The sequence below is a fragment of the Mustela nivalis genome (assembly GCF_964662115.1).
Source record: "Mustela nivalis genome assembly, chromosome: 1".
Classification (NCBI taxonomy): domain Eukaryota; kingdom Metazoa; phylum Chordata; class Mammalia; order Carnivora; family Mustelidae; genus Mustela; species Mustela nivalis.
This window is the reverse complement of record NC_139020.1, coordinates 162762551-162788116: the sequence shown is the minus strand read 5'-3', so window position 1 is coordinate 162788116 and position 25566 is coordinate 162762551. Positions and strand designations below refer to the sequence as shown.

General features: G+C 37.8%; 1 protein-coding gene across 12 annotated transcripts in view; it reads right to left on the bottom strand.

Moving 5' to 3' along the window:
• Positions 1 to 25566, bottom strand: part of TMCC1 (transmembrane and coiled-coil domain family 1) — a 256200-nt gene that overhangs the window by 185277 nt on the left and 45357 nt on the right. For 3 of the 12 annotated variants that reach the window (XM_082748100.1, XM_082748103.1, XM_082748106.1), the window contains 2 exons: positions 5938 to 5993; positions 518 to 1211 (listed from right to left, as the gene is read on the bottom strand). In XM_082748100.1, coding sequence (XP_082604226.1) covers positions 518 to 1084 — 567 coding nt within the window. In that variant the 5' untranslated portion in view covers positions 1085 to 1211; positions 5938 to 5993. Of the gene's footprint in view, positions 1 to 517; positions 1212 to 5933; positions 5994 to 25566 lie in introns of all 12 variants that reach the window. The other 9 variants (XM_082748105.1, XM_082748104.1, XM_082748102.1 and 6 more) reach the window with 4 other exon arrangements.

Genomic DNA, 25566 nt, shown 5'->3' with positions numbered 1-25566 from the left:
CTCCTCTACCATAAAACTAAGCCTTTTAACATAAAAACTGAAGCAAAAATTTTAGCAAAACAGTAAAATAAGATATACCAATATGTTAGGAAGCAAACAGGAATATAATTGTAAGCATCCAGTCATTAGCCAGAATAAATATTTTTTAAAGATTTTATTTATTTATTTTACAGAGACAGAGAGATCATAAGCAGGCAGAGCAGCAAGCAGAGAGAAAGGGGGAAATAGGCTCCCTGCTGATCAGAGAGCCCAATATGAGGACCTTGAGATCCCAGGACCTTTAGATCATGACCTGAGCTGAAAAAGTAAAGGCTTAACCCACTGAGCTACCCAGGCACCCCAGCCAGAATAAATATTATCACCTCATTTATTTCATGAAAAAAATAAATAAGACTATTTTTTACCACAACTTTGAGGTACTTGCTGAGATATCTCTTTTTAGTTACTGAAGATAAGTGCAGAGAATCCTAGCTCGAAGAACTGTAGTTTGGAGAAAAAGGAAATCTAGTAGACTTACCCGCTCTGCAGTTGCCTCATCCCCTGGCAGACATGCAGCAGCAGCAGCACAAGCTATTTCCATCATAGCAGAACTGGTTGGAGCATCAGTTGTGGATGAAGACCTGGGTCGGCCTGACTGCATAACAGTTGCCATCTCCTGGCCAGATTTCCTGTTGATTTGGGGACTTCCCTTTGGGGCCTCTGGTTTGCCCCGCCTACTATGTAAGCTTGTCCCCCTCTTCATCTTGGGTGGCACTCGGATCTGCTGCAGGACACGATTCAGAGCTGTGGGGTGGGTGGGGACACCATCAATCTCAGCACATGCGTTCTGGCTTTCCAGATCCATTTCAGGTTCTGGATCTGCCTGAATTTGTTGCACATCGTGTGGAGACACTGATGACCTCCTGCGCTGGTGCTGGAAGAGATGCTTCAAGCCTTGGCCAATCACATTAATGTTCTCCAAAGCATTGTGGGTCATTTTAGACAACTTTTGTTCTGATTCTGTCTGCTTTCTGGCCTCTGCATCTTGGGATTTGCCTCCAGGATCAGGGTCCTCATATAACTGTTCACTGCCTGAAGGCTCCATCAGTAGATTTAATACGCTTATTTGCAAACTCAAAAACTTTATAATACACCAAGACTGTCAAATTAGGTAGGCATTTGCTTCAACAGTAACTACACATGCAGCTGTGAGACGGAGGCTTCATGCCTATCTAATGTTAAAAAAAAAAAAAAAGAAAGAAAGAAAGAAAAGAAAAGAGCCTCTTATTATAAATCCATGCAAAATCTCCAGTGTTAAAGAAAAACATGCCATTAGCCAAACATATAGGCACTATCATTAAGCAATCTTTAACCAGAAGATTAAAAGACAGTGTTCTAGATGGTGGGTAATGATTATTTTCCAGAATAGGAGAAAAATCTCAGAAACAAGTACACAGCATATGAAAACAGCAATGTTTAAAAAAAAAATCCCTACAAGTTTCAATATATGAAGAATCGGATACTAGAGGAGTCATCCTGGAATGGAAACCATAATAACAGTTGAGAGAACAGCCATTACTTGGGAAATCAAGAGGGAACAGAACATTCAATAGGTACAGTATAGCTGAGACAATTTAATTCCTCTCACTCATAACCACAGTTAATTATCCATATGTTGAAACTCAGCAAAGTAAATTCAAAGAATAATAGGGAGAAGCGGATATCCTATCCAACTGTATATGGATTTTACTGGAAAAGAGGAATTTCTTGGTATCATTTGTATTTATCAAGTTCACTGGTAAATAGGTATGACACATTAGCTCTTTGCAGAAGAAAATGGAAATAAAAATCTTGTAAGCTGAATTCTCTGCTGAAGCACAAACGATAGTCTGGCACCATCTGAGCAAATGATCCAGACAGAATCTGTCTTCAGAGAGACTAGAGTTTTTGCTCAGTACCAGCTATCAGAAAAGAGATTTCAGACTCACTCCAGAGATGCGGAACAAGAGGCAAGATAGTTTACATCTCAAACAGACAAGTGTTGGACAGTTGGGAGTTGGTCCCCGCCCCACCCTACCCTACAAAAAAAGAAGAGATTCAAAGATATCCCTTTCTCTGAATAGTATCATCTCTGACAGAGTTTATCACATATCCACACAAATTCAAAAGCAAAGAAATAACACAGTAACTGGGTATGATGGAAGAGCAGAGAAAAAGAAAGGTTAAAATGCAACCACACACCAATATTAAATGCAGGAAATTAAAAGGAAGCTGAAACTAAGAGATATAAAGTCGACGTAACTGCCACGGTTATGGAAATCACATGCAAAAAAAAAAAAAAAAGAGGAGGGGAATATAGTAGGGATGAGGTTTTTCTTAATGGAAAGAAATAAGTAGTATTTTTGTATTGAGTTTTTGCAAATATATAAATCTGTATTAATGCACAGAACCTGCTAGAGAGGACAAAATATGGTGTAGGAAGTTATTTCCCTATTTTCCCTCAACCTTTTGTTCAACAAGCTTTAAAACTCCCTTCACTACCAAGTACTTTGAACAGCCTAAGTCACTACAAATGAGGCCCTCTGGTGGTCATGTTCTCGGGATATGGTGACTCCCTGCCACCAAGTAACCATCTAAAAGGCATAAATTAGCTAGATTTAAGAGTTCACTGTGAGGGGCTCTGGGTGGCTCAGTTGGCTTAGTGGCTGCCTTCAGCTCAGGTCATGATCCCAGAGTCCTGAAATGGAGCCCTATATGGGGCTCCCTGCTCAAGGGAGAGCCTGCTTCTCCCTCTCCCTGCTGCTCTGCCTACTTGTGCTTTCTCTCTGTCAAATAAATAAATAAAACCTTAAAAAAAAAAAAAAAGAGAGAGAGAGAGAGTTCACTATAAACACAAAGCTGCTGAAGTTGAGAGGGATAGGCACGCAAACCTGCTAGAATCTTCCTCATGGTAACTACTCTAAGAGGACCCTCTTAACCATGTATATGGTACTGTCACTGTAGCTCGGCTGTCTGTATTTTTTCAACTACTTCCCCACCTCCTTACTTCTTCATGATTCAGGAACATTAAACATTGTGACAGACTTAAAGACATTTGTCACTCACCAGTACCTTCCTGCTTTTTAAATATCACAAAATTCTTTGCTCCCAAATGAATAGCAGTTGAGAGAATGGGAAATTTCACTGCCTTTTGCTCAAATTATTTGTGGCCACGCTGAAATCCTGCCATACCACTGGGGCTTCTTACCCTTGTCCTGATTGCCTACTGCTTTTGTTCTTTTTCTCTTCCCTTTGGGGGAGCCAAGAAAGAATCCCTTAATCCTTATTAGGTTAATGGCTGTCTTGGTCTTTATTGGAATTTTCTGGGGCTCGTGGAGGGCAAAAATGTTGCCAAAAGTACATGTATTTAATTATACTCACCTTCCCTCATGAGTTCATAGAGCAGACTAATATTTATTGAATTACTTCCATTCTGCAAAGCATCGAGCTCCTCAGAGAATAAGAGCTATGTAACCAAGATAATCCAGTAACTAATCTCTTGTGCTGGGCAATTTAGACCCTAAGAAGATGGGAGGATGTGAAAGCAGCAGACTGATAATAAGGAAGTAATTTAGTATTTTCCTTATTTGTATTGTATTAGCTAAACAATAAAACTGACTTTGTTGTTTTGGAAACAAAAAGTATAAAATCAATTCCTCCATGAGATTAAAAGATACCACGATTAAAGGAATGGTATCAAGGTTACTATTTGGAAAACCAAAAGACTTACTTGTCTTGTATATAAAGTTTTTACCAGTAAACTTGTTTCTTTAGGCAATGTTATAAACGAATCAAGCAGGCATCTGCTTCTTATTTTAAAAAAGGAAAACATAGTATATTTTAATTATCAATAACTTCATTTGAGATTTCACTAGCAGTTGTACATTATTTTTATTTTCAAGTAACTGAAAGTGATGATTAATTACAAATGAAAAATGCCAGCATTCCTAGGAAAACCTAGAAATAGTTGTCAAGTCAAAGCTTACACAGGCCATCTATAGAGCTGCAAAGGTTATATATTAGAAAAGTAATGAATTCTGGGATTTGTAAAGCCAAGATATTCCTTAATTATACTAACCAGCAGAGGCCTACTTAGCATGGAACCCTAAAGAAACCTAAATTGACCTTTAAATATCAAGTTGTAAGATAAGAATTTTGAGAAACAACCTGTTGCATTGCCTCTACAATGTACTAGTACTTAAACTTGTAGCTATCACCTGCATTATTGCTATGATATCAAGACAAACAAGTAATACGGTCAAAATTTTGAAGCTTGCTAAAATTGTCTGTAGGCCAACAGGAAAGCTTTAAAGTTACCTTTCAACAATACGCCAAATATTAAGGAACATGAAATACTGTGCTCAAAATACCAGTGATGATGTAATAATTAACTAAAAACTGCTGACAGTAAGAATGCAAGCACTGAATGAATTCAGTAATGCCAAAATTTTTTAGGTCTCCTAAGGAAAACCCTTTTAATTTTGACCCTTTTCCTCCACAAGCAAGCACATGGGATGCCCTACAATGCATACCCACTTCTCATGACCTTTTGTCTTAACTATCAGAGAGGCTGCCCCTGGTTCTGCTGTGGATTGTAAGCTGGGGGCTCGGACCTGCCTGAGTCACAGTGAAAGTGCTTGTTGTCAGTTGCATATACATCTGTGAGTTAACCACTATTTAAATGATGCTGCTTTTCCCACTTTTTTCAAAGTACAATAGATTTTTGAAGTTTCAGATAACTGGAAAATTTTCAATTTTTGCATTTAAAAGTGTTTTGGAAAGGCTGAAACAAAGTGCAGACATACAAAACTAATCATTTTTGCTTTGCAAAATTACACATGGATGTTAACTATTCTGTAACCCATTTATATTAACTTCAGGAATACTTATTTGAAATATTTTTTTAATCCCTTTAGGGCTTCTGGCTTCTGTCCTATCTTTGTACATTCTAACAAAGTTCTGTGGAATGCTTGTGATGGTATTTTCTATACCATCAAAATGTACTGCCACTGAAGACTAAAGACAGAGCACACTTTTTTGGAGGCTTGAAACAAATTTTTTTTTTTAACATTTTTTTTATTTATCAGAGAGAGAGGGTGAGAGAGCAAGCACAGGCAGACAGAATGGCAGGCAGAGGCAGAGGGAGAAGCAGGCTCCCTGCGGAGCAAGGAGCTCGATGCGGGACTTGATCCCAGGACGCTGGGATCATGACCTGAGCCGAAGGCAGCAATTAAAAGGCATTTTTTATAATTTTTTTAATAATAAATACCTATTTTGAAAAAAAGAGGACTCCTATTTTCTTCTTTAAGACAGGAAATTCAAATGAGTAACCAGTTGCTCAGTTTATACAACTTTCCAAATAATATATTGAGATACCTGGTTTAATACAAACAAATTCAACTGCGAAGTTAAGTGTACTTCCGTATGAAAGAAATGTTGGCTTCTCTTTTATTCACTCAGCTTCTCTGAAAAGTAAAGTTCTTAAAGTTCTTATAAGTAAACTAGAAAAAGTAGACAAAAAGAAAAGGGAGCAAAAGGGTATGGGGGAAAAAAGGGTATAAGGAGAAGGAATACAAAGTAGGAAAAAGAAAAGGTAGCTAGCTACTTACAGAGCAGGCATTTCAGAGAACTTGTTAAATTCTCAGAATTTTTAATAATTTTTCTAGAACAGTTTCACCGAAGACATATTACACCACTACTTCATAGTCAAGAAACAAGTTACACTGAATGAATATCAGAGATAAGCTTAAAAATTGTTTTAAAAGTCTGGCAAATGTTTAGGAGGGTGCTTTGGAAAACCATTCAAATTATATACAAATTATCTTTTTTTTCTTTTTCTTTTGATAAGGTGATCAAAGATTTTTGTTATGGCTATGAACCAAGTTATTTTACTAACCATTAAGAGTTTTATATACTTGCCTTTATCACTCTTCCTCAAGCACTTCTAAGGTGTACAGGAATCCTTTTAGGACAAGCTGAAAAGCAAACATTAAGAATTATAAATTGAAAAACTGAGTGGGGGAAGCTATTATATTTACATAGAAAAAAATGAGTTTATGTATAACAAATGTTAACATTTATCTCTCACTGGTAGGTGTAGGGTAATTTTTTCTAGTATTTTTCAGTATCCTCTAATTTTTTTGAAAATATAATCAAGAAAAACTATAAACAACATAGAAGATACTTTAGAAAAAAGAGTGTTAACTTGTTAGTACTTAAGGAAGTACACATGTCATTAAGTAGCAATGAATAGATTTACACTATGATACTGAATTAGGAATGGCGATTAATTCTAATCTCAAGTAACATGAAATGCAAAACAAGTACATAAACAGACAATTTTACATGCAAATATTTTTTCAAGTACCCTGGAATTCTATATCTGCAATTTTGTATTCAAAACGAACTCTAAAAACTATAACTACCATGAACAACTGAGAATCAGGAGGCATGAGAATTCAAACTTTTGTGGAAAATGATCTGACACAGCCACTATCAGAGAGGCAATTTAATTAGACAAGTATTTGGGGGGCATTTGCTATGTTCTTAGCATTACACAAATGAAAGCATATCATCCTGCCCTCAAGGAACTCACAATCTGGGACATAAAGTAAGATTTACATACCTGAAACTTAAGGAAATTAGCACAAAAGAATATCATTAAAGCTAAAAGGTGTAAGGAAAACTGCAATTACCATTAGAAGATCAGTTAAGATTATATTTGTTTGGGAAAGCTTCATTATGAGAAAGAGGCTTAAACTGAGCTTTCAAGGTTGAGAAGATGAGTAAGCAGGAAAATTATGGACCAAGACTACCAGCTGGAAGACCAGTAAACACAGTATGTTTGGGAGCCAGTAAAGTGGTAGATGGGGGCACCTAGGTGGCTCAGTAAGTTGAGTGTCTGTCTGCCTTTGGCTCAAGTCATGATCCCAGGGTCCTGGGATCGAGCCCCTCATTGGGCTCCCTGCTTCTCAGGGAGCCTACTTCTTCCTCTCCCCCTGCTTGTGCGCACACATACATGAACTCTCTCTCTAAAATAAATAAATAAATCTTTAAAAAAAAAAAAAAGGAGGCTAGATGACTGTACTGGTGGTTACACATTTCCTGAGGCAGCTGAAGAATGGGGTGGCTGGTGGGTAAACATGAGGCAGGACTTCCTATCATATAATCTTTTGTACCTTTTGAATTCTGTGTCTTATGACTATTATTATGTATTGAAATATAAACATTTTTTAAAAAAGAATAAAATACATATTTCAATCTCTAGGGTAAACATTTAAAAAACAATAGTATTTAACTACTATGTTAAATAGAAAGAAAATACAGAATTAAAATGCCCAAATGAATGCAAAAAAAGAGCAAAAGAAAAATCACAGAACAAGTAGAACATATAAAAAGCAAAATGTAAGAGGTCAAATCTAAACCCAAATATTCCAGTAATTACACTAATGCAATCAGATCAAAAGATAAAAATAATTACACTAATAAAGAACAAAATTCAACTATTATGGTGTTCACAAGAATCACACCTAGGATACAAAGATAGAAACAGTTAAAAATGAAAAGTATGGATGGGGCGCCTGGGTGGCTCAGTGGGTTAAAGCCTCTGCCTTCAGCTCGGGTCATGATCCCAGGGTCCTGAGATTGAGCCCCGCATCGGGCTCTCTACTCAGCAGGGAGCCTTCTTCCCTTTCTCTCCCTCTGCCTGTCTCTCTGCCTACTTGTGATCTCTGTCTTTCAAATAAATAAATAAAATCTTAAAAATAAAAAATGAAAAGTATGGAAAGGTTATACAAAAAAGAAAAGCCTCTCTAGTCATATTAATAGTACTCAAAGTAGACTTTAATACAAAAAGCATTTGTAGGATTCAATGTGTAACTTATCAGTAAGATATAACAAATTAAAATTTGTATGCATGTAGTAACATAGCCTTCAAATATATAAAGTGAAAGTTGGCAGAATTACAAGTAGTAAATATATCAATATAATTGTAATAAGGAAACTTTTAATACCAGTAGCTGACAGAACAAATGACCCAGAAAGAGGGAAGAAAAAGATAAAAAGAGATTTGAATAGCATGATTAACCAGACCTACACTACTAAGTAAATGCAGAATAAATATTGAGTACTGAGAGATCATTTATCAAAACTGATCATATACTGAGCCCTAAGGTAAGTCTCACAAGTTATTCTCTGACCACAATGTGGATTCCTAATGTTCAGCAAAAGGAAAGAGCCACACTCCCCCTTCCACCCTCCATTTTCTCCTGATCCAACCTTTAGGCAATACAGCAGGGATAGGAGGTTGGACAAAATGGGTAAGGGGGAGAGGGAAATACAGGCTTCCAGTTCGGGAATAAGTCATGGAAATAAAAGGCACAGTATAAGGATACAGTCAATGACACTGTAATAGCAATGTAATGGGACAGATCGTGGTTACACTTGTGGTCAATGTAGCATAATACATAAACTAGTCAAATCACTAAGCTGTATGCCTAAAAATAATGTAACACTGTACGTCAACTACACTCAAAAAAATATACATACTTACATACATACACTTTAAAAATACAACAGGGAGCAACATAGAGGCTGCACAAGCTAAAACCCTGGAGGGAAAGCTTTCTTTCTGACTAAAGGAAATACTGTGGAGTTAGGAGGACTTAAACCACAAATTTTGACAAACGGCTTAAGACTGAATGTGGGCTAACGTGAGAGCTTAAAGCCCCTGGTGACTACAATGGTAAGAGTGTTCCCACCTGAGGCTTTTTCTCCAAGAACCTGAAAAGAATCTTTAATGCAGGGGGGATCTGAGACAATGCAGAAAAAGCTCCTCAACTTGCCGTCACACTTGCCGTCACTCACCCCTATGGAGTTAGAAGAGTAGAATAGGCAATGCCCATTAGCCCAGACCTAGTTCCCCCAATCTCCCTCTGGAACAAAAGGGTTAATCTACAAAGAAAAAAAAAAAAAATCATCAAGGCCTGTAACCCTGAGAACACTGGGTGAATTCCACTATAACTGGGGGGAAAACAAAGATGAAGAATACTGGCACTCAATCTTCACAATCTAAATTAACAATGACCTTTATGCAGTCTTTAGTTGAGAGAGCTCTAAAAACCTTAGCTAGGGGAACCTGGGTGGCTATGACTCTTTGTTTCAGCTCAGGACATGATCTTGCCAGTCGTGAGATCTAGCCCCGAGCTGGGCTCCATGCCCAGTGTAGAGTCTGCCTCAGAGTCTCTCTCTCTCTTTCCCTACCTCATCTCCTCCCACCCCTGCCCTTCTCTCTCTTGATAAACTAATGAGGTTTTTTTTTTTTTCAAATCTTTAAAAAAAAAAACAAAACAAAAACAAAAAACACCTTAGGGGCACCTGGGCGGCTCAAGTCATGAGCTTAGGGTCCTGGGATCAAGTCCTGTATTGGGCTTCCTGCTCAGCAGGAGTCTGCTTTTCTCCCTCTCTCTGCTCCTCATTCAGAGAAAGACAATTATCATATGATCTCACTGACAGGTGGAATTTGAGAAACCAGGCAGAGGATCATAGGGGAAGAGAGGGGGGGAAAAAAATGAAACAGAACAAAACCAGAGAGGGAGACAAACCATAAGAGACTCTTAATCTCAGGAAACAAACTGAGGGTTGCTGGAGTGGAGGGGGATGGGAGGGATGGGGTGGCTGGGTGATAGACAATGGGAAGGGTATGTGCTATGGTGAGCACTATGTATTGTGTAAAACTGATGAATCACCTTCCTGTACCCTTGGAACAAACAATACATTATATGTTAATTATTTTAAAAAATTTAAAAAATAAAAACAAATTTTTAAAAATCTTGAAAAATTAAAAAAAAAAAAAAACCTCAAGGGAAACTGGGTGACTCAGGTCATGATCTCAGGGTCCTGGAATCAAACGGTGCATCAGGCTTCCTGCTCAGCAGGAGTCTGCTTCTTTATCTCCCTCTGCTCCTCCCCCTTGCTCATGCTGCTTCTCTCAAATAAATTTAAAAAAAAAAAAAAAAATCTTGAAAAATTAAAAAAAGAAAAAAACTTGGCCAAAATAAGAGCTAACAAAATTAACCTAGATATTGCAGTTGGGTAAAAAGAACAAGGGGAAGCTCTACCCAAGGAAGTGGCATGTAAAGTTTTATGAAGGCCAAACTTCTGAGACCCAGGTTCCAGTACCTGGCTAATCTGAAGCTTAACAGACCATCACAGAACTCCTCTTACCCTTCATCACCATGCTAACAAGCTCTAACAATAACAGTGAAAAATAGCTGCAAGAGACAGACTCTGAGAAACAGCACCAAAGTAAAATCCAAAGCCAAGCAAGGAGATAAAAGACACTTGGGAGACAAGGGACAGTAGGAAAATATGAAGTCTCTGGGCTCCCACGGCGAAATAAGTATCAACTCTGGTAACCACAGCAATAATAAATTTCAAACACAGCCCAAACCCCAACAAGTTAACACAAATTCCACCTTAAAGGACTAGCAGAAGGAAATCTGCAGTCTTCTCTAAGCATATAAAATATTACTTCAGGATTTCCTGTCCTATACATGGTCCAGCATTCAAAAAAGAATTATAAAGTATGCCAAAAACACAGCTTGAAGGAATAAAGCATCATCACAACTAGACTCAGATATGACACAGATTTTGGAACTATCAGGTAGTTTAAAACATGCTTAATATGTTTAAAACTGTAATGGAAAAGGTAGTCAACATGCAAGATCAGATAGGTAAATTCGCAGGGACATGGAAATCATAAGAATCAAACAGAAATTTAGAAATAAAAACACACAAATAAAAGATTATTACTAGACTTCAAACAGCTGAATAAAGAACCAATGAACTTGAAAAGACGCTAAGAGAAACACCCAAACTGAAATGTAAAGAAGAAAATATAGTAGGAAAATAAAATAGGAGAGAATATATAAGAAATGTGGGAAATTATCAAACAGTGTAACATACAGATACTTACTTAGAATGTCAGGAGAAAGAGAGAATGGAGAAAAAATATTAGAATGCCCAAGAACTTACCAAAATTAGTGATAAGATACCTAATTACAGACTTAAGAAACTCTAAAAACAAAGAAGATAAATATGTCTTCCCCCAAAAATACTTGCACCAGGGCATATCACATTTAAATTGCTAGAAGGCATTAAACTGCTGAAAGGTAGCCAGGGAAAACATATTACACACAAAGGAAAAAAATAAGATTACAATAAACTTTCAGTCAGAAGTTTTTCAAGTTCAGAAGACAGTTAAGTGACAACTTGAAATGCTAAAAGAAAAAAACTGCCCAAACAGCACTCTACATCAAGTGAAAACATCCTTCATAAATGAAGAAGAAATACTCTCCCAGACAAACAAAAACAGAATTCATTGCCAGCAGATTCACCCTGTAAGAAATATTAAAGGTAGTTCTTTGGGCAGAAGGAATATGATAAAGGTGAGAAGCTTGGATCAATACCAAAAAAATGAATAAAAAGGTAAAATAAATGATCTTCTTTTTCATATTTTTAATTGCTCCCAAATACAATTGTTTAAAGTAATGAACAATGTACTGAGTATTTACAGCATACACAGCGAAATATGTAACGACAGTGAAAGGAAAATTTAGGAACATACACTATTGAGATATATTCACTACATGTGAAGTGGTATCATTTGAAAGTTACTCAGGTTATTTTTTTAATTAATTTAGTTTTAATTGTATTTTTTCACTGTTCCAAGATTCATTGTTTATGCACCACACCCAGTGCTCCATGCAATACGTGCTCTCCTTAATACCCACCACCAGGATCACCTAATTCCACTACTGGGTATTTATCCCAAAGACAGAAATGTAGTGAAAAGAAGGGCCATATAGTGTATTAGTAGTTTCAGAGGTAGAGTTCAGTGATTTATCAGTTGCATAAAACATCTCATGCTTATTATGTCAAGTGCCCTCCTTAATACCCATCACCCAGGGGCGCCTGGGTGGCTCAGTGGGTTAAAGCCTCTGCCTTCGGCTCAGGTCATGATCCCAGGGTTCTGGGATCGAGCCCTGCATTGGCCTCTCTGCTCAGCAGGGAGCCTTCTTCCTCCTGTCTCTCTCTCTCTCTCTCTCTCTCTCTCTGCCTGCCTCTGCCTACTTGTGATCTCTGTCAAATAAATAAATAAAATCTTTAAAAAAAAAAAAAATACCCATCACCCAGTTACCCCATCCCCCCCACCTCCCTCCAGTAACCCGCAGTTTGTTTCCTATAGTTAAAGAGTCTCTTATGGTTTGCCTCTTTCTCAGTTTACATCTTATTTTATTTTCCCTCCCCTCTCCTATGATCCTGTTTTGTTTCTTAAATTCTTTTTTTTATTTCTTTTCAGCGTAACAGTATTCATTGTTTTTGCACCACACCCAGTGCTGCATGCAATACATGCCCTCCCTAATACCCACCACCTTGTTTCCCCAACCTCCCACCCCCCTTGCCCCTTCAAGACCCTCAGGGTGTTTTTCAGAGTCCAGTCTCTCGTGGTTCATCTCCCCTTCCAATTTCCCTCAACTCCCTTCTCCTCTCCATCTCCCCATGTCCTCCATGCTATTTGTTATGCTCCACAAATAAGTGAAACCATATGATAATGGACTCTCTCTGCTTGACTGATTTCACTCAACACAATCTCTTCCAGTCCCGTCCACGTTGCTACAAAAGTTGGGTACTCGTCCTTTCTGATGGAGGCATAATACTCCATAGTGTGTATGGACCACATCTTCCTTATCTATTTGTCTGCTGAAGGACATCTTGGTTCTTTCCACAGTTTGGTAACCATGGCATTGGGGTACAGATGGCCCTTCTTTTCACTACATCTGTATCTTTGGGGTAAATACCCAGTAGTGCAATTGCAGGGTCATAGGGAAGCTCTATTTTTAATTTCTTGAGGAAATTGGATGCACCAACTTGCATTCCCACCAACAGTGTAAGAGGGCTCCCCTTTCTCCACATCCTCTCCAGCACATATTGTTTCCTGTCTTGCTAATTTTGGCCATTCTAACTGGTGTAAGGTAGTATCTCAATGTGGTTTTAATTTGAATCTCCTTGATGACTAGTGATGATGAATATTTTTTCATATGTTACTCAGGTTATTTTTAAATGAATACTGTAAAACCAAAGGCAACCACTAAAAGCCATTTTTTTAAATGTATTTATTTATTTAAGAGAGAGAGGGAGAGTGAGTGCAAGCAGGGGCAGAGGGAGAGAATCCTCAAGCAGACTCCCCACGAGGGAGAGTGAGTGCAAGCAGGGGCAGAGGGAGAGAATCCTCAAGCAGACTCCCCACTGAGCACAGAGTCCAACATGGGGCTGGATCCCATGACCCTGAGATCATGACCTGAACCAAAATCAAAAGTCGAATGCTTAACTGACTGCGCCACCCTGGCACCCCTAAAAACCATTTTAAGTAAGCAAAAATAAGTCAGGAGGGAGGATATAAGAATACTAACAAAAATCTCAATTCACACTACACAAGGCAAAAGAAGAAAAAACAAAGAAATGCAACAAATACGGGCACCTGGGTGGCTCAGTCAGTTAAGTGTCTACCTCTGGATCAGTCATGATCTCAAAGACCTGGGATCAAGCCCCACATGGGGCTCACTACTCAGGGGTAAGTCTGCTCCACCCTCTCCCACTCTGCCCCTCCCCCTACTCATGATATTTCTCTGTGTCTCTAAAATAAATAAATACAATCTTTTTTTAAAAAAAAAGAAAAAAATGCAACAAATGGAAAATAGCTCACAAGATGGTAAGTTTTAATCTAACTATATTAATAATTATTTTAAATGTGAATGATCTAAAAACACCAGTTAGGCAAATTGTCAGACTGGATGAAAAAGCATGATCAAGTTAAATGCCATCTACAAAAGCCCACTAAACACAAAGATTAAGGTAGGAAAAGATAAAGCAACAGAAAAAGATACCATATACTCATCAAAAGGTTAGTAGAACCAAATCAATTTTAAAGTAGACTTCAGAATCAGAAAGACTGTCAAGGATAAGAGGGCCACTACAAAATGATAAAGGGGTCAATTCTCCAAAAAGGTATAATCATCATAAATACATCCGCATCTAAAAAAAAAAAGAGCTTTGTAATAAATGGCAAAAACTAATGGATCTAACAGGAGAAACAGACAAATCCATAATTATAGTTAAAGACTTTCAACTCAATAACTGTTAAAACAAGTGGACAAAAAATCAGGAAGTAGACCTCAATAGTATTACCACCTAACTTAAGTGACATTTACAGAACACTTCACCCAGCAACTGCTGAACATACATTGAGTGTATATTCTTTTCAAGTGTACTTTATACATTCACAAAGATATTCTGGGCCATAAAACAAATCTTAAAAATCTTTTTTTTTTTTTTTTTAAGATTTTATTTATTTGACAAAGAGAGTAAGCAAGAGAGAACACAGGGTGGGGGATGACAGAGGTAGAGGGAGGACCCAAAGCAGAAGGCAGATGCTTAACTGACTGCGCCACCCAGGTACCCCTTAAAAATCATTTTTTAGGGGCGCCTGGGTGGCTCAATCGTTAAGTGTCTGCCTTCAGCTCAGGTCATGGTTCCCGCGTCCTGGGATCGAGCCCTGCATCAGGCTCCCTGCTCAGAAGGAAGCCTGCTTCTCCCTCTCCCACTCCCACTACTTCTGTTCTCTCTGTCACTGTGCCTCTGTCAAATAAACAAATAAAATCTTTTTTTAAAAAATCATTTTTTGGATCCCAGGGTCCTGGAATCAAGCCCTGCATTGAGCTCTCTGCTCTCTTCTCTCTCTGCCTGCTTCTCTGCCTACTTGTGATCTGTTTGTCAAATAAATTTTTTAAAATAAACTTTAAAAAATCGTTTTTTAAAATGAAAAAAGTACATTCTCAGACCACAATGAAATTATATTAAAATCAATAGCAAAAGATCTGGGAAAATTTCCCCAAATATCTGGGTATTAAACAATATACTTTAAATAATCCATGGTAAAAAAAAGTCTAGGAAAAAAAACTTTTTTAGACAGTGCACGAGCAAGCACGCTGGGGAGGAGTAAAGGGAAGAGAAATCTTAAGTAGCCTCCACATCCAGTATGGAGCCCAATGCAGGGTTCAATCCAGGGTTGAGTTCAAGACCCACGCCTGGTGTAGGGATTACTTAAAAATAACATCTTACCAAAACAACCAGAGCAGAAATCAATGAAATTGAGAACAGAAACACAATGGATTAAAATCAATGAAAGCAAAAGCTGGTTCTTTGAAAAGATCAATAACACTGATGAACTTCTACTTCTGGCCAGGCTAACCAAGAAATAAGAAAGACAAAGTACCACTAACAGGATGAAAGAGAGAGGACATTACTGAAAAAACAGCTATTAAAAGGATAATAAATACAAGGAACCCCTCTAGGACCCTAAGTCTGACAGCCTAGACGAAACGAAGCAATTCCTTCAAAGCTGACACACAAACTACAAAAACTATACAAGGAGAAATAGATACCAGAATAATTGTATCTAAACAGTGAATCTGTAGTGGTAGCTCCTCAAAAAAAGGAAACTCCAGACTCAAAGAGTTTTACTGGTTAATTCTACACAATCTCTTGCAGAAAAGAGGAGGGAACATTATATTTCATGAGGCCAACATTACTCTAATACTAAACCAAGACAAAGACATTACCAAAAAACTACAGATCAATACACCAAGCGAACATATACATAAAAACCTCTAACAAAATATTAGCCCCAGCAATCTAAACCTAACTGAACACTAAAGAAAAGCAATGAGTGTAATTCACACTATCAGATTAATAAGAAAACCACATGATCATAACAACAGATGCAGTAAAAGCACTCAACTAAAATTCAAACTTCTATTTATGACACTCTCTTAGCCTGATTATCTATGAGTAGATAATGAGTAGATACTCATTATCCTGAGTATCTATGAAAAATCTACAAAAATCTAGAAAAATAATGTAGGTTTAAATAACACACTGTTATGAATTTAGGAGTGAATGAGGATACAGGAATAGACATGCAGAATGTGGACTACTTGTCATGTTAGCAACCACACAGTTTATATTAGTTATGTCTATACAAAAAGGACATAGAAAAAATGTTTTTGAAACTTACAAATCCTATGCATATAATGCAGATGGAGGAATAAATTCAGACAATACCCAACATTAGGGTTGTTTGTTTTTTTCAACTTCATTTTCAGGAACATACAAATCAAATTCAAGGTGTGCAGTGGTAGTTTTTACCTTGTATTCCTGCCTCTTCCCTCTTCTTTTACCATTCCTGAAAGGTGTCCGTAAGAACAACCTTGGTTAATTCTGCCTTGGTTCTAATACTACTTGTGCTCTTAAAATCACCTGCATGTTTTGATCTGCATCCCAAAATATGGTATAAGAAGGTAGCTGATATAGAATCTTTTATTTCAGCTTTTGATTTAACTCATAAACTAGCAAGAATGAAAGCTCTTAACCCTCAAAGTACTTCCTTCTTTGATGCTACCTATGATATAAAAATTAGACCCCTCCCTTTATTCTGAAGACATATCCTGGTCCCTCCAGAAAAGAAAAATGGAGAGAAGAGAAGATGTTTATGAGGCTAGTTATTCAGCACAGGTACCCTGTTTTAAAAGCAAACTTGTATTATGAATCACAGTGTATTTAGAATGTTCTAGAACTCCTATATGTGTCAGGCCTTAAGTCTCATGTCGTGTGTGTGTGCGCGTGCGCACGCATGCCTGCTAAAGATGTATAAATAACAGAGAATGAAAAACAGAAAAATCATTTTAACAGATAAAAAACTGAGGGAGAATATCCTGATGAACTACAGATAATCTGTACATCTGTCTGTTTATAGATATTCTCACCAACTCCCAAAAAGATTACTCTCTACTCCCATGAATAATTACTATCTCAAGACGAAGGCGAGGAAAGACAACCAGCTTTCCTAAGAAGCCTGTAATTCCCAAATACTTTTTGAAATAAAGATAAATAAATAATATAAAGTATAAATCAGGTATCTATTATCAAAAATGAATAGTTAATAACCAGTAAAGGGGAAGAGGTAAATCCTTGCCACTGAAGCTGAAAAAGGGAACATTTGATCACCCAGTCAACTCTCACTGATACAGATTGAAGCACTTTAGGGTTCCCAGAAAGAGTCCTGAGAAATGTCCCCAAAAATCTAAGAATGCACAATGGCAAGAGTTCTGAAATATTACGGGGAAATAGCCTGAAAACCCTAGAAAAACATCATGAGACATGTGAGGAAAATTGAAGGGCAGGGAGTCAGTGTCTCCCAAATACTTTGGTGTGAGGACAACCAAAAGGGGGGGGGGAAATTTTCTCTTCTGTATATTCATTTCAAACGAAGAAATTATTTTAAGTTTCCTCCTGTGGCAATCCTCACTCTCTCCCCAAAAAAATCTATAAGAAATTTAAATATCATATACTTCAAGTTGTTTTTCATTTTCATCACAGAATACTCTGAACAATGTCAGCTACCTCATACTTACCTTTACAAGGGACTGCCTTCTGAGAACCAAGCATAGAAAAGACTATCAAAATAAAATTCCTGATAACCTCAAACAGCAGAGGAATAAGAAACAGAATAAATGACCAAATGAAGAAAATTCCTGTTAAGATCATTAAAAATAAAGAAAAAGCCAAAATATTGGGCACCTGGGTAGCTCAGTCGGTTAAGCATCTGCCTTCAGCTAAGGTTGTGATCCCAGCGTCGTGAGATCCAGTCCCACAATAGGGCTCCCTGCTCATCAAGGAACCTGCTTCTCCCTCTTCCTCTACCCCTCCCCCCGTTCGTGCTCACTCTCTCCTTCTCTTTCCCTCTCAAAATAAATAAATAAATAAAATCTTTTTTAAAAATGCCCTTGGTGAGGAAGACAAACCATAAGAGACTCTTTAATGTCACAAAACAAACTGAGGGTGACCTGGGGGAGGTGGGTAGGGAGAGGATGGTGGGGTTATGGACATTGGGGAGGATATGTGATATGGTGAGTGCTATGAAGTGTGTAAACCTAGCAATTCACAGACCTGTACCCCTGGGGCTAAAAATACATTATATGTTTATAAAAAAATTTTAAAAATTTTTTAAAAATGCCTTTGGTATGTCAAATTTTGTTCACCTGCCCCAGAGCCAATCTTAAATCTCTCTAGAAAAAATGAAAAACACACAGTTTAGAAATAAAACTTAATCATGTTTTTCAGGTTTAAAAAGTCTCCAGTTTATGCTCTTTCTCCTTCACTGTAGGTCATCTGAGATGGTTTCAATGGTAACACATACTTTATGCTTTGCTACACTGAAAATTTATTCAACAGTTCTATTCTTGAAGTCATTATTTCTTCTCATGCTTCTATTTTATAAGGGACAACATTTTTCAGCCACCTCCTAAGGGATTTAGCAACATCTTTTCCCAAGCCAATCATTCGCACTCAAAAGAAAATTTTCTGTTGACTTCCGTGTTTTATACATCACTACTGACCAAACGAATCAATAAGAAACCCAGGAGTTGAGAAAGACATAATCAAGTAAGCTCAGTAGACATCTACCAGAGGAGATAACATCCTCTCCTCAGTCACACAGTTTTACCAAACTTCCTGGTATTACTCCATAAATACGGCCAAAGAAAGAGGACCTTACTAAAAGCATGGGGACTACAAATAACAGGTAGGTACAGCACCTTGGCTTAAGCGATTTTGTCAGTGAATGAACATGCAAACCCAAAAATACAAAATACTAAGAAACAGTGTCACATAAAGGTGAAAAATAGGATCAAAGTGAGAATGGCCAGTGAGCACCTGGTAGTAATTCAGGGATTCCTCTCATAGGTTATATTTTATTTAAAGTCTTCTACTTACCACCTGACTTTTAAAAATTGTTATATGCTCGCAAAAATGCTTAGAAATCTCTAGCACTTCCAATTCTAAGAAACTGTTTCTCTTAATGAAGATTCCTTCAAAAAGAATAAAGTGTTACATAGTAATTTTCCAAAAAGGTGTCACATATATTTATGCTAGAAAACAGATTCTCCTAGGCTAATGGACATTTAATGGGATATTTGTTTTTTTTTTAATGCTGGACAAGACTGTCTTATTAACAAAGAGACAATTTAGCATAGTGGTTAAGACCCTGGTCTTTGGAGTGAGCCAGTTACGTAAAGATACTTACTAGCTGTGTATCCTTGGATGAAGTCCTAGATGACAAGTCTAACTTTCCTCATAGATAAAATGGCAATGAGACTTACTTCCTAGAGTTATGAAAATTAAATATAATAATGCACAGAACATATTTTTTCACAGTTCCTAGAACTAATAATTGCTCCTTAATGGTATCTAGTAATAACAATAAGAATAAAAGAAAAAAATTAAAATACAGTGTTCTCCCCCTTTCCTACAGACCACCCTCACGCCCTCTCCAGCATTTCTGCCGCCCTCAACCCAACCACAAGAAACCACACAAGTATATTAAAAACACCTAAATATGATAACCAAGAAGTTACAAGCCAATTAAGAATTCTAAGTTTCTGGAGCCTGGCTCAGTTGGGTAAGCACCTGCCTTCAGCTTGGGTCATGATCCTGGAGTGCTGGGAATAAGCCCCCACTGGGCTCTCTACTTAGCAGAAAGCCTGCTTCTCCCTCTCCCTCTGCAGCTTGAGTTCTCTCTCTCAAATAAGTAAATAAATAAATAAATTAAAAGAATTAGAAGTTTTTGGCCCAAAACATACCAATTATATTTCCGTATTTTTTTAATTCTATTTCACTTCTCATTAATACCTTAACTAGATAAATTCAACTCAGGCAATTCAATTCTCTTTTTGATCTAAACCTAGTATTTATATATTTAGTGAGCTATAGAAATCACTCTTCAGGAATGTTCAGGCTCGGGCACCTAGATGGGTCAGACCTGCCTTCAGCTCACGTCATGATCCTGGGGTCCTGCCACTGAGATCTACATCAGGCTCCTTGCTCAATAGGGAGTTTGCTTCTCCCTCTTCCTCTGTCCCCCTCTATGCCCTCTCTCTCTCAAATAAATAAAATCTTAAAAAAAAAAAAAAAAGAATGTTCAGTTAGGGGCGCCTGGGTGGTTCAGTCCATTGAACATCACTTTGGCTCAGGTCATGATCCTAGAATCAAGTCCCACACAGGGCTCCACATTCAGCGATGAGTCTGCTTCTCCCTCAGTCGTTCCCCCTCAAATTCCCCCTCTCTCTCTCTCAAATGAATAGACAAATCTTTAAAAAAAAAAAGATTGTTCAGGCAAAGAGGAGCAATATTTTCAATAGGGAGCATAAAACATTCTAAATGTTCAAAACATTATTATTTTAAAATATAATTATATGGGCACCTGGGTGGCTCAACGGGTTAAGCTTCTGTCTTTGGCTCAGGTCATGATCCCAGGGTCCTGGGATTGAATCCCCCACTGGGGTCCCTGCTCGACGGGGAGTCTGCTTCTCCCTCTGCCTCTCCTCTCACTTGTTCTCTCAATTCCTCTCTCAGATAAATAAAATCTGAAAAAAATGTAATTATATAGCTTTCAAGAAGTACACTTGTCATGAGCACAGGGTGATGTATTTAAGTGTTTAATTACTATACTGTATACCAGAAACCAATATAACACTGCATGTTAATTAACTGGAATTGAATTTAAAACTTTGGAAATATATAAATAAAATATAACACCTTAGATTAAGTATCAGATTAAATTTAGATTAAAATATCAGAATTCTAGGCCAAGAATATAGGTACTAACTAAAAGTGCAGAGTCTTTTAAAAATTCTAATAGCAACATCACCAAAAAGTACCAGGTTCTTACCAAGTTTGCTAGGACTCATAAAATCCAAGAAAACACCGTGTAAAAATTAAAAAATCTAACACGAAAAGAACAATAGTAGTAAATAACAAAATAACTGACAGACCTCAAACAATGGTTTATATGCTAATCATTATATTTGAAAGCATTAAAGAAATGTTACCGTGTTCTACTAACTCCATTATTCTGCTAGTTCCATTACAGTTTAGAGGAATAACAGATATAAAATAAACTGTACCTATTTAACATGTATACACTTTGACAAATTAACAAAATATTTATATCCATAAAAACCATCACCATAATGAAGAAAACATTTCCATCAGTCCCAAAGGTTTATTCTAATTGTCCTAGTACAATTTGTTGAAAAAAAGTGAAATTCACGGAATTAAAATGACTACACTTCCATTCTATTTAACTCTTTCCCCTAAAACAAGTCCCTGGCTTAGATTTCATGGAACATCATTATCAACATTCCCTTATACATACACTCAAGTTCCAAGGTCACCTTCTTCCAAGAACTCAAACAATCAGCAAAACCCCAATCTCAGATAATTTACCTCTGCCTGTCTCATATTTGAACTCTTATAGGAGAAAATGACAAGAAAAAGTCATGCTTCCAAGCTTAACAATGACATTACAAATTAATGTCCACTCACCTCAAATGGGCATTTGATTCTGTAACTCTCTTGTACATTCACTCCCCCATTCTCACAGAGGATGATTTCATACTTGTTAACTCTCTTCAAATCTAACATACCCCTCCTATCCTTACTCCCCTAATGGTGATCAGGAAAATCTGTGTTCTAAGGTAGCCAACCAGTCCAGCTGGGGAATCTCAGCCCCAGCCCCAAGGCCATTCTGGGTTTCCCTCCTGCCCTGCCAGCTGCAGGCCCAAGAGAGGCACAGATAAAGGAAGTAAAAGTGTATAAACTACCTCCTTTGTTTGCACTCAGGGCTCAGAGCTTGGGGAGACTACTCCCCTCTGAGCCCACCAGCATTAAATAAACTCCTATCCCCAAGGTTTCCGAGTGCTGCTTTGTTCTTCCATTGGGCAATCCAGTCCAGGGTCTGTAACAATGGCTTAACTTCTGGTGTCACTGAAAAACTAAGTATTTGCACATACTACTACCACATCTACTTGTCAACTGGCATCTGAGTCCATACAATCAGGACTCTCTACTGCTAAGTAAAGATGAAGTGCTGGTATTCCTACCATGGTCAACTGCTCTACTTACACGCCAATTCAAACATATCAACTATAAGCAGTTCTCTCTTCTCTCTAATCCATTTTTCTCCCTCTCTATTGAATTAATTCCCATCAGCATACAAACATGCTACAATTTTTCCCACTAAAAGAATATACCCCTTGACCATTCAACCACCTTCCAGCAAAAGTCTCATTTCTCTGCAAACTACTCCCCTCCCAAGTTCCCTCAAAAATAATAAGCTATTTGGATTATCTGATGGTGTTCAATTTTCTCTTCTATAAAATGAAGATACTGGACAAGAATTCATCTCTAAATATCTCTAGAATATTCTGGGGCACCAGGGTGGCTCAGTCATTAAGCATCTGCCTTCAGCTCAGGTTGTGATCCCAGGGTCCTGGGATGGAACCCCGAGTCGGGCTCCCTGCTTGGCAGGAAGCCTGTTTCTCCCTCTCCCAATCCCCCTGCTTGTATTCCCTCTCTCGCTGTCTCTCTCTGTCAAATAAACAAACAAAATCATTTTTTTTTAAAGATTTTATTTATTTATCTGACAGGCAGAGATCACAGTAGGCAGAGAGATAGAGAGAAAGAGAAGGGAGGAAGCAGGCTCCCCGCTGAGCAGAGAGCCCGATGCGGGGCTCGATCCCAGGACTCTGGGACCATGACCAAAGCCAAAGGCAGAGGCTTTAACCCACTGAGCCACCCAGGCGCCCCCAAACAAAATCTTTTTAAAAAAATAAATAAAATCTCTAGAATATTCTGTATACATCAGCATCTGACATATCTTTAATGAAAAGGAAAATAAATTAGTTGTGTAACTAAGCTATGAGAAAAATACTTACTAGCCTAATGAGGAAGAATCATGAAAAGAGTCAACCAAGTAACTCAAAGTTTGGAAACTTCACCATAGGGAAGAATACAGATTATTATTGATCACAGGAAAGAGAAAGAGAAAGATAACTGATCTCCTGAATTACAATCTGAGAGTTCATCTGATGGTTCTTAAAAGTATTTTATTGACATGGATGAGAATGCCCACCAAAGCAAGTTAACCACAGGAACTTTTCCAGACATCGTTAAAGAAATGCAGTCAACTACCTGTTTTAACAATTTTTTTTCAAACCAAGGAATAAAAGTCCTAACAGATCTCACCTAACTTACAACCAATTAGAACAGCTGTATATTTTCCTAAAGAGTCAAAACTACAGTGTTCTTAGGCACCCCAAAAAGGAACAGCAAACTAGAGAAAGTAAGAAACACCAAAGAAAATAAACTGCATATACAATTCAAATACTCTGGGTAAACAAAAATGTTCAAACATCAAGTTTTTTTCAATAGTTATTTGTAACTTCCACCCAAAATGTTAGTCATTCCTCTCAAACTGAAAACACCAAAATTTTTTTGAAGTACATGCAAAATTTTAGAAAACTATACATTTTAGAGCAAGAGTCTTGGCAATTACCAGCCTAAACACTTTCCCCATGAGCCCATAATTCCCTGGAGCACAAAGAACTTCAGTGACTTGTCTGCTGTCATACAATTTATGATGTCTGCTGCTACATCAAAACCCAAGTTTCAAGAGAGGATTCTGGGAAGATGGCAGAGTAGGAAACACTAGGATTATCTACCACCTAGATAACAACTGCATGAGCAGAATCTGTCTGATGTAACTATTTTGGAACCCTGGAGTCTATTTAAGGCTTGCAAGTCCAGGAAAAGGTTCAGACTGTTAACTGCAGTTAATTTCAATCAATTTCAACTCTTAGCACAGTGGCAGCTATCCAGCCCCCACCTAGCCACATGGAGGGCAGCTGTGCGAAGTTCTAAGAGCAGCCTGCACATAGCCTGTAGGAGCTAGGGTAGGAAAAAACAAAACAACACAAAACCCTGTTCTCCAAATTATCAGGGAGCTATGCCCAGATCACTGATTGTTGTTTCTGACGACAGATGTGGCAATGAAGCAGGTGCCCATCTTTGTTGTACTTCCTCACCTCTAAGCTGTCACGAGGCTATAGCTATAGTAACTTCCAGCTATAGTAACTTCCAGGGCATTTAAAGGGCTGGTGTCATTTTCCTTCCTCTTTCATTTTTCTTTTTCCTCTACTGGGAGCCAGACACTAAGGACTAAGACATTCAAAAGCAACCACATATATAGGGAAAAGCACTGCCCCAGAAAAGAACTGAGAAGACCTTAAATTTTCACCTCAGGATAACCCCTGGCACAGAGAGCCTGGTATGGTAAAAATAATTAAAACAACAAAAAAAAAGCAACCCTTAGGGAAGTGGGAGAATTGGATTTCAAGAATTACCACACTATTTGATTCAAATGTTCAGTTTTCAACAAAAGGATCACAGGCATACTGAGAAACAGTAAAGCATGACCTATTTAAAGGAAAAAAAGAAAAGAAACTGTCCCTGAAAAAGACCTAAAGGCAGAGCTGGAAGCAGTCCTGGGATCAAGCCCCACCTTGGGCTCCATACTCAGTGTAGAGCCTACTTGAGATTCTCTCTCACTCTCCCTCTGCACCCCAACCTGTGCACTTCTCTAAAATAAATAAATAAATCTTTAAAAAGGGGGGGAAAAAAAAAACAGTGATGCTTGGGTAGTTCAGTCGGTTAAGCAGCTGCCTTTGGCTCAGGTCATGATCCCAGGGTCCTGGGATCGAGTCCCACATCGGGCTCTAAGCTCAGCAGGCAGTCTGCTTTTCCCTCTACCTACTGCTCCTCCTGCTTGCACTCTGACTAAAATAAATTAATAAATAAATTAATTAATTAAATTAATACCCTACCATCCAGCAATTACATTACTAGGTATTTACCCAAAGGATACAAAAATACTGATTCAAAGGGTTACATGAACTGAGATGTTTATAGCAGCATCATGAACAACAGCCAAATTATGGAAAGAACCCAAATGTCCAGCAACTGAATGGATAAAGATGTGGTATATCCAATGGAATACTACTCAGCCATAAAAAGGAATGAAATTTTGCTGTTTGCAATGATGTGGATACAGCTTGAGAGTATTATGCTAAGTGAAGTCAAAGATAAATGCCATATGATTTTCCTCCTATGTGGAATTTACCAAACAAAATAGATGAACATGGAGGATAAAGAAGAGAGAAAAGAGGCAAATCAGGAAAGACTCTTAACTGTAGAGAACAATCTGAGGGCTGCAGGAAGGGAGGGAAGTAAGGGGATGGGTTAAGTGGAATGATGGATATTAAGGAAGGCACTTGTGATGAGCACTGGGTGTTGTAAGTGATGAATCACTAAATTCTACACCTGAAACTAATATTACACTGTATGTTAACAAACTGGAATTTAAATAAAACTCAAAAGAAAAAAAAAAAAAGCTTTATCATAGGTATGTGTATATATAGGAAAAAAATAGTAGGTATAGCGTTTGGGACTAAACAGACTTTCAGGCATCCACGAGGGGTCTTAGAACATATGTCCCAAGGATTTAAGAGGGGACACTACTATTTATAGTCATTA